Raw genomic sequence first — 15573 nt, forward strand, 5'->3', positions numbered from 1 at the left:
GGCCTTCCCAGGCTCCTGAAGACGGGGCAAGGGCCTGAGCCGGAGAACCAGACCCAGAGAGAGGTTTCGAATGACTCTTCTGCGGAGAGACAGCCTCCTGAGCCTCTGGTCTAAGATCCGGAACTGCAGGGAGAGGGGGGGAGCTTTTGATGACCGGATAGCCGAGAGAGGTCGAAGTCTTTTTAACTGGCACAGACAGAATCCTAGCCAATTTCAAAGAAGAGGTGCTGGCAACCGAGCGACGAGCTTGCTGGAGAGAGGGGACTAGAGGACGAGGCTTCTTCCGCTTCCCCATTAGAGAAAGCTACGGGTCGGCGAGGCACCGACGAAAAAGGAGGGAGAGGAACAGCGGCGGAGAGAAAAAGAAATGAGAAAATAAGGTTATCTCGGGAAACGTGTCTGGGAGCTTTTTCTTTTTGTGTATTTTGTGTCTAAGAAAAACAATATTAAAACCGAGTATATATCGAACCAAACTTCATTCGGTTGATAAATCTACTAAAACCAAAAACTAAACCGGCTACCTATCATATGTGTGACTTTGACGAGTTTGAAGTTCAAACATTATTTTTGGTCTACAACTAAAAAATCTACTTTTATTTTTTAGCTGCCCTCTGCTCCAAACAATCAAACTTTGTTTTTGGTCTACAATGTTAAAATGATGATAAAGTAAAATTCTTTTATTTGTAACTTATCCTTTCCTCATTGATGGCTTTCATTATTATTTTGTTCAATAAATACACACAAAATTGAACGCTTAGGAGACAAATTGGGTATCTTCCCAGGAAGCAGCGCATAAGCAATTCCAATGATCACATTCTTTTGAAATTCAAACTTAGTCAAGTATAACAATTCAAACTTTGCATCTCCTCGAACACTACTATATATAATCATATACCCAATCCACATAACACCCACAACAAATTTCATTATCTCTTCAAGAGTAAAAGAAAAAAAAAATATATATATATATATATATATATTATTTTTGTATAGACAGAGAGTTCAGTTGCTATATCTCAAATATAATGATGAACAAAGCCGTTGTGAGTTCAATTTTGGTCTTCATGATGATCGGTTTGGTTCTTGTTGAGAGTCGTCCGCTTGGTCTAACAAAGACCGAGGAGAAGTTCATGGCTGGTTTCTTCGATGCCTTAGCACTTGGTTCGATCAAAGACTCAGGTCCTAGCCCAGGCGAGGGTCATAAGTTCGTGGACCGGAAAGATACGTTTCGATTTGATAAGCACTCTGGTCCAAGCCCAAGCGGTCCGGGCCACTAATGTTTCAATCTTTAGATCAAACTGGACCGGTTCAAGCTCCCACACCTTTTTTAGGTCGAACAAATTATTTCATTTTTTTTTTTTCAGTTATATTAGTCAAAAAAGACATAGGAAGAAGAATGCGAAAAATCAAGCGTTCGTTTCTCATGTTATTTTTTTCATCTATATTTACGATTATAGTTTTGTTAGTTAAATAAAGTTATTTAAAAGTACACACAATGTAATGAATAAAAAGTTATTTAATTATTTGAATATAACTAACTATTAACATCAATGTACAAACTTCTTATAGTAGTCAGAGAAACGAGTTCAATTGCTCAGCCCAACGATAAAGCATAAAGGACAATACTTTCTAAATGGACGACGAATAGATAAAGAAAAAGTTAAAATAGGATTAACGGAACTATTGTGAAAGTTGAAGGGTTCAATTGAAAACATATTTTATTACAACATTAGCCTTTATTGTATTAAAATTATAACATTAGCCTTAATCTCGTCGAACCGGCGGCAGTATGCGTCGTATAGATTCATATTAAAAGATGACACACCTTTGTGAGATGATGAGAAGATCTCTGCCTCTCGCTCTCGGTGACAATGGGAAGCTCGTCGAAGGAAGGGACAGCGAGTGATGGAGATACGGCGAGCGGTGGCGCCTCACCGACTAACGACGGCAGTCTCTTCTCGGAGGGCGAGCGTGTTCTCGCCTACCATGGTCCTCGCGTCTACGGTGCCAAGGCAAATTCCAAAACTCTCCCTCTCTCTCTCTCTCTCTCTCTCTCTCTCTCTCTCTCTCTCATTGAGCGCCTTGGGTTGTTTGCATAATTTGAATTCTGGAGATTAACTTGTTCCTTCCCCGTTGATTTTGCAATTCTTGTATTTTTCACGTGGTAGTGGAATTTACTGTTCGGATTTATCGGGATTGGAATTGGGATATATCTCTGCTAGATTTGGTCGGGTTAGGGTTTTATGATTTCTTGGTGGATTTCAAAATTTAATTGTTTGGCGTAATTGGTGGATTCATTCATGTGGCTTTTATTTAAGATTTGGAATTGGAATGTGTTCTTGAAAGGTCAATTTACTTTCGTTGTAACATTGAATTCAGTAAAATTTGGGGAAATAGGGCAAAGCTAATTTTTCATGATTAATTAATACATCTACGATAGCAACATGCCCACTGGCACTGGATTGGGTCTTCTTATGCACTGAGTGTTATTGCATTGTGTTTCAGTGTGGATAGACGTGAGATGTCATTCATTATTGTTTACATTCTTTTACAGATTCAAAAAGTGGAGCTTCGCAAAAAGGAGTGGAAGTACTTCGTTCATTATCTTGTGAGGCTTCCTTCTTCTGAGCATCTATAGTTTCATTATCTTGTTTGATTTCAGAGCTTTTGGTTTGCAGTAATAAGTGATACAGCGGATCTTTGTCTGCAGGGTTGGAACAAAAAGTGAGTATCTCTATGCTCTCAATGTCTATTCTGGTTTATGTAGCAAATTCAGTAGATTGGAACCCCATGACATGAATGTCTTGCCAACAGTTGGGATGAATGGGTTAGTACCGATAGATTGTTGAAACATACGGAGGAGAATCTTGTGAAACAGAAAGCTCTAGAGAAGAAGCGAGTAGCAGAAAAGGGTACCAAGTCTGGGCGTTCGGCTCAGACTAGAACTAGAAGCTCTGCGGGTGAGTCTTAACCTATGGTATTATAATGCTTTTTAAGTTGGGGAAACAATGGCGTGAATTTGTTAATGCTTATAGAAGAGTTCTTTTCCAGATGGTTGGTTGATATTATAATTTCTGAGTCAGAGGATTGATTGTATGTAGATAACTGAGTTGATATTTTGCCCACATTAATCCTGTTGAGGGTTCATGAAACATGATGCATATTTGGTCATCCATGCTATGAAACTAACTTTTCTTTCAATCATGTTTTTTCTTATGTTGCAGACACAAAGGCTGATAAAGATGATACCAAGACCAATGGTAAGCAACAGATTAGTTTTTTCCTCCCTTTTATTTGAAGGTTCCCCCAACAATTTCCAAGGAAAAAGGTTTGATATCAGTTAATCGCGGGGGAAAAATGAGATTGCTTTCAACTGAGATAAGCCGGTGTTTAGATGATTACATTTTCTGTTGCAGCTGCAAGAGGAAAGAAGCGAAAGAACGAGGCAGGCAATGAGGTTAGGCTTATATATGTACTAGATTGCATTTGTACTTATCTCTAGATTTTGTGCTAAAAATGCCACATATTGATAAAACCAATAAATGCTTTTGCATACCTATTAGGTATTTGTTAAGAGTTGTTATGCATATGAAGATATATACAAACAGGGTCAATTTTTCAGATCATCTAAAATTGACAAGGTTGGTTTTGTATGATTTTGTTTTCTAAAGAAGGAAAACGCATCGTCAGAGAAGTTAATGAAGATCCAAATGCCCGCAACACTTAAAAAGCTGCTCACTGACGACTGGGAGTATATTGCGCAGAAGGACAAGGTATCATCAATTAAATCTAATTTGTGGCACGGTTATAAACGTTATTGAAAATGCCATACCTGAGAGTTAAGAGACAGAAGTGTGTATGTTGTAGTCGAATGCACGTTTAAACAAATAAAAAGTGACTAGACTTATGTTTGATACCATGTCTTTTAATAATTATATAGGTTGTGAAACTTCCGCGCGCACCTAATGTTGATGAGATATTGTCCAAGTATCTTGAATTCAGAATCAAGAAGGAAGGAATGTGAGTCTTCTAGTCGTACTCATAGTTTGATAGATATTAATTAGTAACCTTCAGAAAGCAATGTAGCAAATTGTGTGTGTCTGTTTTGGTGCAGGATAACAGATTCAGTCGCTGAAATTTTGAAAGGCATAAGGAGTTACTTCGATAAGGCCTTACCAGTGATGCTCTTATATAAGAAAGAGCGACGGCAATACCAAGAAGTAATTGTGGATGATATTTCACCTTCAACTGTGTATGGCGCCGAGCATTTGCTTCGTCTCTTTGGTAATAATGTCCCAGAAAGTTGTATTTCTGATAGTAAAATCTGATGTTCTTCTGAATCTTTACTTTTAGCTTTTAACCAAAAAAAAAAAAAAAAAAAAAAAAACTGCAGTGAAATTGCCGGAGCTTCTTTCATATGTAAACATGGAAGAAGAAACATGGAGTCGTATGCAACAAACATTATCAGACTTCCTCAAGTAAGCCTACTTAGTCTTTCCTTTTCACCACCATTTTGATATCTCTCTTTTTCAACGGCGGTGTAATATAGAATTGCTCTATAAAAACGATTACAGGTTCGTTCAGAAGAATCATAGTACTTTCTTGCTACCAACAGCATATGATTCTGATAAGGTGGTAGATAGTAAAGGCAAAGGAAAAGACGAGTGAGAGCTGCAGGAAGAAAATAATGTCTGTATGGAGATGTTGTAATTGTTATAAATACCTACATTTTTCTGATGAAACCACAATTGTAACATTTTTCGGAGATTTGTTGCCGAATATGAACATCTTTATAGGCCGTTCAAGTGAACAATTTGATTCGTTTTTTTTTAATCCTAGTATTTTTTTTTTGTACTAGTACTATTCAATAATACATGAAAAAAAAAAAAAAAAAAAAAAATGTATAAGATGAGAGATTATTTATGTGGCTAATATTATCGGAATAAATTATATATATTGGTTCCCTACTTTCTCTGTTATACTTCTTTCTTCCTTTTCACCAAAAGACGACTCTAATACGGAGCTGGCGAGATCAGTATCAATGGTGGCATGAACAAAGACGGTTGAGCTCAAATTTTTGTCGACTATGGAACCTGTTGCTCTTACTCGTTCTTCTTCTCTTACAAGATTCCCTTATCGTCGCGGTTTATCTACTCTCCGACTCGCTCAAGTGAACTCGTTCTCAATTCCTCTTCTCCGTCAAAAACCTCTCCCTCTTCGTATCTCTGCCTCCCTTAGTCTTCCACCACGGTCGATTCGTCTACGTGCTGTCGAAGACTACCATCACGATCATCATCATCACGACGACGAGCAAAATCATCACCACCATCACAATCAACACGGATGCTGTTCTGTGGAATTGAAAGCGGAGAGCAAACCACAGAAGGTGTTGTTCGGATTCGCTAAAGCAATCGGATGGGTTCGATTGGCCAATTTCCTCAGGGAGCATCTTCATCTTTGTTGCTCCTCCGCCGTAATGTTCCTAGCTGCTGCCGCGTGTCCTTACCTTGTTCCTAAACCTTACATTAAATCTCTTCAGAACGCATTCATGATTGTTGGTTTCCCTCTTGTTGGAGTAAGGGTTACCCTCTCTCTACTATGAAGCTTGTCGTTAGATCTTTTAGTTTACCCAGACGATTTAAGCAATTTTTGGTTTAATGGTTTTCTTAGGTTTCAGCATCTCTCGACGCACTTATGGATATAGCAGGAGGAAAAGTGAACATCCATGTCTTGATGGCACTTGCGGCTTTTGCATCTGTGTTTATGGGGAACGCTTTGGAAGGAGGATTGCTTCTAGCCATGTTTAATCTTGCTCACATTGGTCAGAACTGTAGGGATTTTTCCATTGTTAATGTTATCATGACGCCAGAGATTTTTGAGCCTTTGTCTTGTTGTTTTTCTTCAGCCGAGGAGTTCTTCACAAGTCGGTCTATGGTGGATGTTAAAGAGTTGAAGGAGAGTAATCCGGATTCTGCACTGTTGATCGAAGTGAAAAATGGCAATGTTCCAAATATTTCTGATTTTTCCTACAAAAGCGTTCCTGTGCACAGTGTAGAAGTTGGATCTTATATTTTGGTTGGAACTGGTGAGGTCTGTGAAACTTTTCTATTTGCTTTCATTACTTTAAATATTTTAGATATGTGAACTTTAATATCATTGCTATAGATATGTTTACTGGTGTTATAATCACGGCTGTTAAGTAATGGAATTTTTTTCTTATGTAGATTGTGCCTGTAGATTGCGAAGTCTATCAAGGTAGTGCTACCATAACAATTGAGCACTTGACTGGGGAAGTCAAGCCGTTGGAGGCAAAAGCTGGAGATAGAGTGCCTGGTGGTACAAGAAATTTGGATGGCAGAATGATTGTGAAGGTATTTTTAATCATATTCTCATTGCTTTGGCATGCCTCTTATGTGGAAACCTCAATCTTTACTTATTCCATGAAATTTCTAAATCAGGCTACGAAAGCATGGAATGATTCGACGCTTTACAAGATTGTACAGTTGACCGAGGAAGCACATTCTAACAAACCCAAACTTCAAAGATGGCTAGATGAATTTGGCGAGAATTACAGCAAGGTGGTGGTTGTTTTGTCACTTGCTATAGCCTTCCTTGGTCCATTTTTGTTCAAGTGGCCTTTTCTCAGCACTGCAGGTAGATGTCAGGGTCATGTTCACCCTTTTTAACATAACCAATTCCTTGGTGAATCACAAACTGAATCTTCGTTGATTAACAAACTATTCTTATTATTTAATAAGATATATCACTTTCATTATACAGCGTGCAGAGGATCTGTTTACAGAGCATTGGGACTTATGGTAGCCGCATCACCATGTGCCCTGGCCGTAGCTCCATTGGCTTACGCTACTGCTATTAGTTCCTGTGCAAGAAAGGTATTGTTCAAGTACTCTATGTGACCACTGCTTAGTTACTGAACGTATAATGTGTATCTTAGCTTTCTTGCACTGTGCAGAAATGCAATTTTGAGTGGTTTGTATATGCTCTCTTGTAGCAGATTAAGCTATATAAGCCAAAGAATCTTATGTGATCTGACGATAGTTAGGACTGAATGGTGCCTAATGGTACATAGGCAATAACATCGTCTCATCAGTGTAGACTACTATATTTCTTTTAGTTCAACCAACTGTTTGATATCATTAGTATTTAGTTCCTTTTTTCCAAATCTTATTGTAAGTGTGTAACCCTACTGTGTGTAACTTTTATAGGGAATATTGCTGAAAGGTGCACAGGTTCTAGATGCCCTCGCGTCTTGTCATACTGTTGCTTTTGACAAAACAGGGACCTTAACAACTGGCGGCCTTACTTGCAAAGCAATTGAACCCATTTATGGGCACCAAGGAAGAAATAATTCAAGTGTAACAAGTTGCTGTGTTCCAACTTGTGAAAAAGAAGCTCTTGCAGTAGCGGCTGCCATGGAAAAGGGAACCACGCATCCTATTGGAAGGTTTGCTTGTTAGACATCAATTGCTAGTATGCAACTTATTTATCTCAAACTCTAGAACTATTCAAGTTTTACTTGTCCTCCTATCATTCACATTGCAAAGTTCTAGATCTCATTTTTGGATGGTACACTCATTTTGGGTAATATGTTGATGTTAAAAAATTTAGTCCTACATCTAGAACGTTTTCTTATTTCTATTCGATCACCACGAACAGAAGGGGCATGAAGTAACTTTTAACGCTATGAAGCTCTCTCTCTCTGTGGTTTTTAGACTGGTTCGTTGAAATAAATGATGTTGGGTCTGGTATGAGTTAGAGACCTATGAGTACTGTAGCTATTTTCTGGTGTTTCTGACACATTTGATCTTACTGCAGAGCTGTGGTAAACCACAGTGTAGGTAAAGACCTTCCTTCTGTTTTTGTTGAAAGCTTCGAATATTTTCCTGGCAGAGGCCTTACTGCTACTGTAAATGGTGTTAAGGTGCAAGACAGTTATTTACTAGTTTTTATAGTATGTGTGATGTGTGTATATTTCTGGCTTTTATTCTCAAGTATCTGATGTCGTCTCTCATTGCATTTTTGGCTTTGTAATAGTCAGTAGCTGAAGAGAGTAGATTACAACAAGCATCACTTGGTTCTATAGAGTTCATTACCTCGCTTTTCAAATCTGAAGATGAGTCTAAACAGATCAAGGATGCTGTAAACGCCTCTTTGTATGGAAAAGACTTTGTTCATGCCGCTCTTTCTGTTGATCAAAAGGTATGTTACGACAAAAAGGTTTGGTGGTCCAAAAAACACTTTCCTACATCACAGTCAGTAATTTCAAAATCTGACCATGTATTTGTCCACATATGACTCTGTATCACTGAAATTTATGAGCCTTGCAACTAAATTTATCCAGGTAACATTGATTCACCTCGAAGATCAGCCTCGTCCAGGGGTGTCAGGAGTTATAGCAGAACTTAAAAGCTGGGCCAGACTCCGAGTAATGATGTTAACTGGGGATCATGATTCAAGTGCTTGGAGAGTTGCAAACACAGTTGGTATTACCGAAGTCTACTGCAACCTAAAGCCAGAGGATAAGCTAAATCACATAAAGAATTTCGCTCGGGAAGCAGGTAATCATTACTCTCGCCGTAGTCACCAATCAAAAACATCTATCAATAAGCTGAGAATTCAGAGTGTTATGATTTTTGTTAGGTGGAGGTTTAATTATGGTAGGAGAAGGGATTAATGATGCTCCAGCTCTAGCTGCTGCAACCGTCGGGATTGTTCTTGCTCAACGTGCAAGTGCCACTGCGATTGCTGTTGCCGACATCTTACTTCTTCGGGACAACATCACCGGTGTTCCGTTCTGTGTCGCTAAATCCCGCCAGACAACATCATTGGTAGATGAAAGAAAAAATTCTTTGTTCGTAACCAATATCAGATGTAAGTTTGTCAAATTTATCAAGTGTTTATCATGTTGCAGGTCAAGCAAAACGTAGCTCTTGCGTTAACATCGATATTCTTAGCCGCTCTCCCCTCAGTTTTAGGGTTTGTTCCGTTGTGGTTGACGGTAAGCAAATTAATACCCACTAAAAGCTTTGTATTCCATCATTTACCTGAGACCTATATAACCTGCGGGATTTTGATCATAGGTACTTCTACATGAAGGCGGGACTCTTTTGGTGTGCCTAAACTCAGTACGAGGTCTGAACGATCCATCATGGTCGTGGAAACAAGACATATCTCATCTAATCAGCAAGTTAAGCTCACAAGATCCTACCAGTAGCAACAGTTTAAGCTCTGCAGAGCCTTCACATTAGGGGTAACTTGTTGTCCTTTTGTCTAATTATGCAGAAGCAAGAAACTGTATTGTATGATCCGCTTATATGAAACATCATCATTCGTATATATATGTTACGTTTCGACTGGTTTCTTCAGGTGATTTTATGTCACGTGAATAAAATTTACTTCTTTTGGTTTGTGTTTGTCTCCTAGTAACAAACCCATAGAATAAGTTTGACTTTTGTTTTGTAAGAAAAAAAAAACTGGCAATATTGTTGTTAAATGATCTTTGCTTTGGTTTCAATTGAATCACGAAAGACCCATACAAAAGATTTTTTGATTCGCTTTCCTTCTTTCGTCTCTACTACTGGCTGGCTCTCTATACATTGAAAAGCTTGAAACTTTTTTTTTTTATTTTCCCGAGAAACAGAGGGAAAAAAAACTTCAAACTTGGTTCTTTTATCACTCACTAGTACTACTACTCCATCTTCCCAATCCCGATTTGGTTCACTATAAACTCTCTAAACCCGACACGACGGCTGTTTACACTTTGCGGCATACACGAGCCACCGCCACCACCACTACTTCCTCCGCCGGAACCACCGATGTTCCCTCGCTGTAAATCCGCCATGTAACTCCTGACCTCCGTCCTGATCATATCTTGAACCACCGTCATGAATTCACCACCAAATCCACCAGATATCCCTTTGGGATCTTCTTCTACTTCTACATCCTCTTCCTTTCTAACGGGGAACAGCTCCGCCGTGTAACCACCGTCCATAACCGTATTCTGGTTTAGTTGCGGTGCCTCGTTGACTCGAACCGTCTCCTCAGTCCAAGGGAGAGACAAGCTAAGATATGTCGGCGGATCTTCACCGGACGATGACGCAGTCACCTCAGATCTAACCGTCGGTTTATTAAACACGTGTTGTTGGCCTTGGCCACTAGATTGCTCGCTGACGTCAGATCCCGATGGACTCCCGGGACTCATGTACAGCCCAGTGGACACACCACCACTCGCCGTACGTTTCAACGGCTGTTCCTCTCCTAAATTACCATCGTACCCTCCACTGCATTTTCGCTTCAGCGTCGAGTTCCAATGGTTCTTGATCGCGTTGTCGGTTCGTCCATTGAGGAGACGAGAGATGGTAGCCCACTTGTTACCGAACCGAGCGTGAGCTCGAATAATGGTATCGTCTTCTTCCTGAGAGAAAGCACGGTGCTCAACCTCGGGAGAAAGCTGGTTACACCAACGGAGACGACAAGATTTGCCGGAACGTCCAGGGATTGATTTGCTAATCAAAGACCAGTTCCTCGGACCGTGCTTTTGAACCAGCCTCTGCAACAGATCGTCTTCTTCTGGACTCCATGGACCTTTAATCCTCTCCATATTCTTTCGGGTCGTCGGGTTTGACATCGCCGCCGGATCTTTTTTATCGGACTGTTCTGTTCTGTTTTTTTTTTTTTTTTGGTCGTTAGGAGTTTTTTTTTTTCTTTTTTAATGTGTTGGAAAGAAAAGGTTTTTAAGAGGATAAGAGCAAGAAGAGAGAGTATTTATACGACAAGGGAGTGGGCAAAAAGGGTCACCGGTTCAACCGGTTAATCTTTCTTATTTGCTTTTTAAACAGAAACTATATTTTTTAAGTTATTTTAGTTGAGAAAACTCTGCACTCTGTAACTATTTCTTAACTGCATAAATGTTCTTGGAAACGAATTTTATAATTTGTTTGTTAGGAAAAAAAATTAAAACAAAAAAAACGTTTTGACTATAAATATAAAAGAGATTTGATCAGTGTTAAACGAATAACTATGGTCGTTACTCATTAACGATTTTGACTAATTCAGTCAAAAAAAAATATATTGTTAGGAGTTATTGATTTAAAAACGTTGAATAATTCAATTTTTATAAGGCAGTTATCTTATATATCCATATATACTTGTTTTCCTAAGTCAAATATTCCAAGAAGAAAAAAAAAAAACAATTTTCTGTGTTTATAGAATAGTCATAAATTGGTCTTACACACCCTACCCTAATAAGCAGCGGTCTACAAAGTTTTAAATGAACGTTTGTTGCGTTTTTTATCATCATCATAAACAGAAGATATTTTATTTTATCGGCGATTAGAAAAAGCGTTTAGGGCGATCAGCGTTTATGATTGATTGTGTGAGGGGTCGAGAGCAGAGGAGAGAGAGAATCTTCCAGGAAAAACGGTTGGGGACTTGGGATACAGCTGTATATTGACACGTGTCAAATTGAGTTTGTGAGATTTGCTTTTTTTGTTTATAATAGTAATAAAAATAAGAGAGTACGCTTGAATTGTACAAAAGGAGCGTTAGTTCCACTCTCCGTTTAACAGGTGGAGCGTTTTTAACCCAATCATTTCATTTTCCTTCTTAAAAGCAAAATCAGTGACACTCACAAAGTAGTTAACTTCTACGTTTAGGAAAAAAAAAAAAAAATCATATTTCCTTTTTTTATATTAATTCTTAACTTTTATGAAAGTTTGCAATTTTCATACGTTTATGACAAAAATTTATTTTGTAAAACATTGTTACTATTATAGTAGAAAAAGTGAATTCAAGAATGGCATTGTATACGAAATGTTTTTTTTTTTGTATATATCAAATACAAAATTTGGTGAAAAGCTTGTAAGTGTTGTAATTTTTTTTTTGTCAACTGATATTATAAATTTTAAAAAGGATACAACGTGAATTATAACTTAGCCGGCAGAAAATAAAATATCCACGGAGTCTAAAACCTAAAAGAAGAATACTAAATCGACCAACAAACATAAATTCCTGGAAACATAAAACCAAACCAAGGGAAAGCTTGTAAGTGTTGTAATCCAACAGCTTCAAATTGCTTGATACCAAAAAAGTAAAAATAAAAATATTGCTTTAAAATAAAAATATTGCTTTTAAAATAAAAATAGTAAGTACAACCAAAAAAAAAAAGACTACAAAGAAGTCAATAAAAAATAGCCGAAAGTTTTTTAGTTTATGGACAGAATAGAAGTCTTTTTGATATGTATTTTTCAATATTTTACGCACACTGTTTGTTACATGTCATTGTCTATCTCTTTGTGTGTGGTTATATATATAAACGATGTTCCAAATATCCAAAATTTTGCTTAAGATGTAAAATGTGTCGGTGAAAATAATGTTAGACGTTGTAGTCGTAGACAGCAAAGCTTCTAGGCTTCTAGCTCTACCTACAACATACATGTAACTAGAAATCACAAGTGAATATGTGATAGTTTTACAATGGTGTTAAAGTTTAAAAACCTAATGTCATGATCCATTTACAGGAAACGAACAAGATATTAAAAAAAAAACGGGTTGAGCTCATTAAACCAGAAATCAAAATGGTACGCCTAGGTAGGTAATTGAATTTGAGCGTGTGGGATGGGATAATAAATACTTTTTCAGGATATGTGATTTTGTAGTGTAGTAACTTTTTTTTCACTTACACAAAAGTGTAATTGGCAGAGAAAGTAAAAAAAACACTAACAAACTGAGATAAAGATACGAAGAAATATCTAAAAAGATTCAAAAATATCTAAAAAAACAAGCCCTCTTTATGCAAATATCTAATTTGCCTATGTACACATGAGATGAGATTCGTAGATTATTTTTTTCACGAAGATAAGAAACGAACATGCAAAATATCTAACTTGCCTTCAATGTTTTTTTGTTTTCGTAAATAATATTTTTTTTTAAAACTCAACCCTATTGGCAAAGCCGTTTGATAAACTCGTGGATCTAAACAACAAAAATTGAAGTAAAATGGTAAAAAAGAAGAATGTGTGTGTAGTTACCATAGTATAATATTTAAAACGAAAAGAAAGAAGAAAAAAGAATCAAGAAGGAGAAGAAGATAAGGATGAAGTAAACAACGGTTAGGTATGAGGTTTTTTTTTTTTTTTTGGTTCGATTCGGGGTGACTTTTTTGACTGAGGAAGCCAGCCTGTTTGCCATTCATTCATATTTCTTTTCTTTTCAACAAATAAAAAATAGTTTTTTTTTTTGTCAAATAAAAAATAGTTATCATTTATTTTTTGGATATTTTGCCGATCTCTTAAAAGAAAAAATAAAATAAAAAGAGACAGTTTGCATACGTGGCGGAAAACGACAAAGATAGATCGGAAGTGCTGATCGTTACCACTTTTTTAAATATATATATTTTTTGTTTAATCAATAAAAAAAAGAAGACAGGCTGTAAATCTCTGTGCCTCCCTTTAACGGCCACTCCCCCACCTGCCGGTCACCCACCCCCTCTCTCTCTTTTTTTTTTTTTTTTTTTTAAAAAAATTAATTACTTCGCTATTTTAGTAATTACTACCATTCTTTTTAAAACTTGTGTTAAAAACTTGGAATAAATAACAAAATTTTACTTACGTTTCGGTACTTTAAAAATAATAAACGTAAAAGATGTGTATAGTAGTTTAGTATGTTCAATAATATCATATATGTGAGGAAACTTATATAAGTACATAGGATAGGAGGGTCGTGTTGAGTTGAATAAATCGTAGTCAACTATGTTGGTTTATTTGAGAGCCAAAGAATTGTATTCGAATAAAGATATTAATTGCATTCTCACTTATTATTTTTTAGTTTTCTCCAAAATGGATTATGTAACCAACCAACGGTTCACACTTCACAAGTCAATTTTTAACCATCAGATTTATTTTATTTATGTTGTCGCCAATTTGATATGATATGCATTCAACGAATACATATCAACCAACCACCACCGTATAAAAAAACTGTAAATATTAAATACACGCCTATATATGTATATATATATATTGAATATGATCTTTCATGCAGTGTAAAAATAAAACAGTTTAATGCTATTTTGCGTTAAATTATTCGAGATGTCAACTAATCGAGATCTCTTATACATTAGCCAATGATTTATGTAGATAACTTTTAACCAATTCCAAATCCATCGCATTTGTTTCAGCCAAAAAATGACCAAAGTTACGTTTGAACCGCAGGGAATAAACAAATCTACAGTGAATGTTAGAAACTTTAGAATAATAATTAAAACTGGGGGGGGGGGGGGTCGGATCGGATCTGTCAAGGTGTACGGCACCGGTAAACAACTAATCCAGCCGTGTACTGCAGAGCACGAGGCACATGCTCCGATGCCAAGGGAAGTTTCTTGCGACCTTCCTACTCTTCTTGTCACTCTCGTATTTTTTATTTTTAATGATTCAAGCTAGCATTGAGAAAGCGGAAAGAGGAAAGAAAAAAAAAAAAAAAAAAGAAGGATAAGATTCGGTCACACAATTAATTGTTTAATTAGTGTTAACTATATAGTATTAGGCCGATATAATTCATTGAGTGAACCAAGGGAGACCGATGGACAAAACTGTGTAATTAATGGAGATACGGGTACGTAATAAGAGATCTTCCCTTTTAGGTACATCGTACCTGTTACCTAATTTTATTCTATTACGTACATTAGTTTTAGCTCTTCCTATCAATCACTTAATTTGTTGAATAATTTATAGCTCTAACATACTACTAATCCAATCGTAGACAAAAAGGTTACAAAATGTAATGGTGACTAGTTTATAACCAAACCAATTCAACTCAAAGTTTCTTAATGATAAGAAACATCCTTTTTGCGTGGGTTTTAGTTGAGATAACTGAAAGCAATTTATTTCGATATTGACAAAGTGTTAACAAATAAAACTGATGGTTGTGGTTCACGAAAGAGTTAATTAATTAGTGCGCTAAATAATATATTCAAGCACCGTAGCACGGCATACTGTATTAAAAACTATATAGCTTCAAAGTGTAAAGAAGAGTACATAGTATAGGTATATATCACATGAAAATAACAATTTGAAGTTAAAAAAAAAAAAAAAAAAAACACGAAGCAAATTACTCATATCCAATCAGTATCCATAACGGAAATGTATTTACTATTTACAACTAGCTAACGTAAAAATGCCAAACAAGGCCAGGGATATAGAAATACTGTTCCATCCACTGAAACGTAGTCTCTACTTTTTCGGGGAAGAAAACGCATGTGACTCGTATAAGATGGTTCCTTGGAATGGAATGAAAATTTTCCCAAAATAGCTTATAATCTTTTAGTACAACTTTGTTCTAGGTTCAACGTATGTTTTGAGTGAGACCAATCATATGAATGTTCAATGCATATATTATTAGTTCCATAATTAATATTCGGAAATCTAGTAATCCAAAAATCAGAGATTTGTTGCAACGATACTGTCTGGAATATCTTGTAATGAGGACCTAACCAATACCGATCCACGAGTTCTTCTTCTTCCAAGAGATGGAATATTATTTAGGTGACCGTTTATA

The 15573-nt window shown here is 36.7% G+C and overlaps 3 protein-coding genes and 1 pseudogene across 8 annotated transcripts; 3 read left to right on the forward strand and 1 right to left on the reverse strand.

The window, feature by feature from the left end:
* The first annotated feature begins 999 nt into the window (after positions 1–999).
* LOC104721034 (PAMP-induced secreted peptide 2-like) lies at positions 1000–1551 on the forward strand. Its single transcript, XM_087476445.1, has one exon. It carries the CDS (start codon positions 1026–1028, stop codon positions 1275–1277), a length of 252 nt encoding a protein of 83 aa, XP_087332571.1. The 5' UTR covers positions 1000–1025; the 3' UTR covers positions 1278–1551.
* Positions 1552–1731: 180 nt separating this feature from the next.
* LOC104721035 (protein MRG1) lies at positions 1732–4833 on the forward strand. 3 transcript variants are annotated; one of them, XM_087476106.1, is made up of 11 exons: positions 1781–2012; positions 2555–2608; positions 2711–2724; positions 2815–2960; positions 3225–3260; positions 3417–3457; positions 3672–3773; positions 3941–4020; positions 4115–4284; positions 4394–4478; positions 4575–4833. In XM_087476106.1, the coding sequence occupies exons 1-11, from the start codon at positions 1872–1874 to the stop codon at positions 4666–4668; spliced, it is 963 nt and encodes a 320-aa protein (XP_087332232.1). In that variant the 5' UTR covers positions 1781–1871; the 3' UTR covers positions 4669–4833. The 3 variants fall into 3 exon arrangements, with proteins under 3 accessions (XP_087332233.1, XP_087332232.1, XP_087332234.1); XM_087476108.1 differs by having other exon boundaries at positions 1819–2012; positions 2679–2724; XM_087476107.1 differs by lacking the exon at positions 2711–2724 and having other exon boundaries at positions 1732–2012.
* On the forward strand, positions 4745–9428 carry LOC147933531 (putative cadmium/zinc-transporting ATPase HMA1, chloroplastic). Of its 3 annotated transcripts, none has more exons than XM_087476104.1 (13): positions 4745–5575; positions 5671–5821; positions 5906–6090; positions 6225–6371; positions 6459–6654; positions 6781–6893; positions 7227–7465; positions 7837–7942; positions 8056–8220; positions 8363–8579; positions 8662–8849; positions 8933–9019; positions 9102–9428. In XM_087476104.1, exons 1-13 carry the CDS (start codon positions 5087–5089, stop codon positions 9267–9269), a joined length of 2451 nt encoding a protein of 816 aa, XP_087332230.1. In that variant the 5' UTR covers positions 4745–5086; the 3' UTR covers positions 9270–9428. The 3 variants fall into 3 exon arrangements, 2 of the variants coding, with proteins under 2 accessions (XP_087332230.1, XP_087332231.1); XM_087476105.1 differs by having other exon boundaries at positions 4934–5575; positions 5906–6085; XR_015572958.1 differs by having other exon boundaries at positions 4937–5575; positions 7227–7491.
* Positions 9429–9503: 75 nt separating this feature from the next.
* LOC147933532 (transcription factor MYB73 pseudogene) lies at positions 9504–10939 on the reverse strand (annotated as a pseudogene). Its single transcript, XR_015572959.1, has one exon. The product of XR_015572959.1 is annotated as a transcription factor MYB73 pseudogene (transcript).
* Positions 10940–15573: the final 4634 nt, after the last annotated feature.

The sequence above is a fragment of the Camelina sativa genome, chromosome 11, assembly GCF_030686135.1.
Source record: "Camelina sativa cultivar CO46 ecotype springtype chromosome 11, ASM3068613v1".
Taxonomy (NCBI): Eukaryota; Viridiplantae; Streptophyta; class Magnoliopsida; order Brassicales; family Brassicaceae; genus Camelina; species Camelina sativa.

Coding starts and splice junctions, on each gene's coding strand:
- LOC104721034 (XM_087476445.1), top strand. CDS start 1,026: ATGATGAACAAAGCCGTTGTGAGTTCAATTTTGGTCTTCATGATGATC.
- LOC104721035 (XM_087476106.1), top strand. CDS start 1,872: ATGGGAAGCTCGTCGAAGGAAGGGACAGCGAGTGATGGAGATACGGCG. Junction 3,774..3,940: donor ATATTGCGCAGAAGGACAAG/GTATCATCAATT, acceptor ATAATTATATAG/GTTGTGAAACTTCCGCGCGC. Junction 4,021..4,114: donor AGAATCAAGAAGGAAGGAAT/GTGAGTCTTCTA, acceptor GTTTTGGTGCAG/GATAACAGATTCAGTCGCTG.
- LOC147933531 (XM_087476104.1), top strand. CDS start 5,087: ATGGAACCTGTTGCTCTTACTCGTTCTTCTTCTCTTACAAGATTCCCT. Junction 6,372..6,458: donor ATGGCAGAATGATTGTGAAG/GTATTTTTAATC, acceptor TTTCTAAATCAG/GCTACGAAAGCATGGAATGA. Junction 6,894..7,226: donor TTAGTTCCTGTGCAAGAAAG/GTATTGTTCAAG, acceptor TAACTTTTATAG/GGAATATTGCTGAAAGGTGC.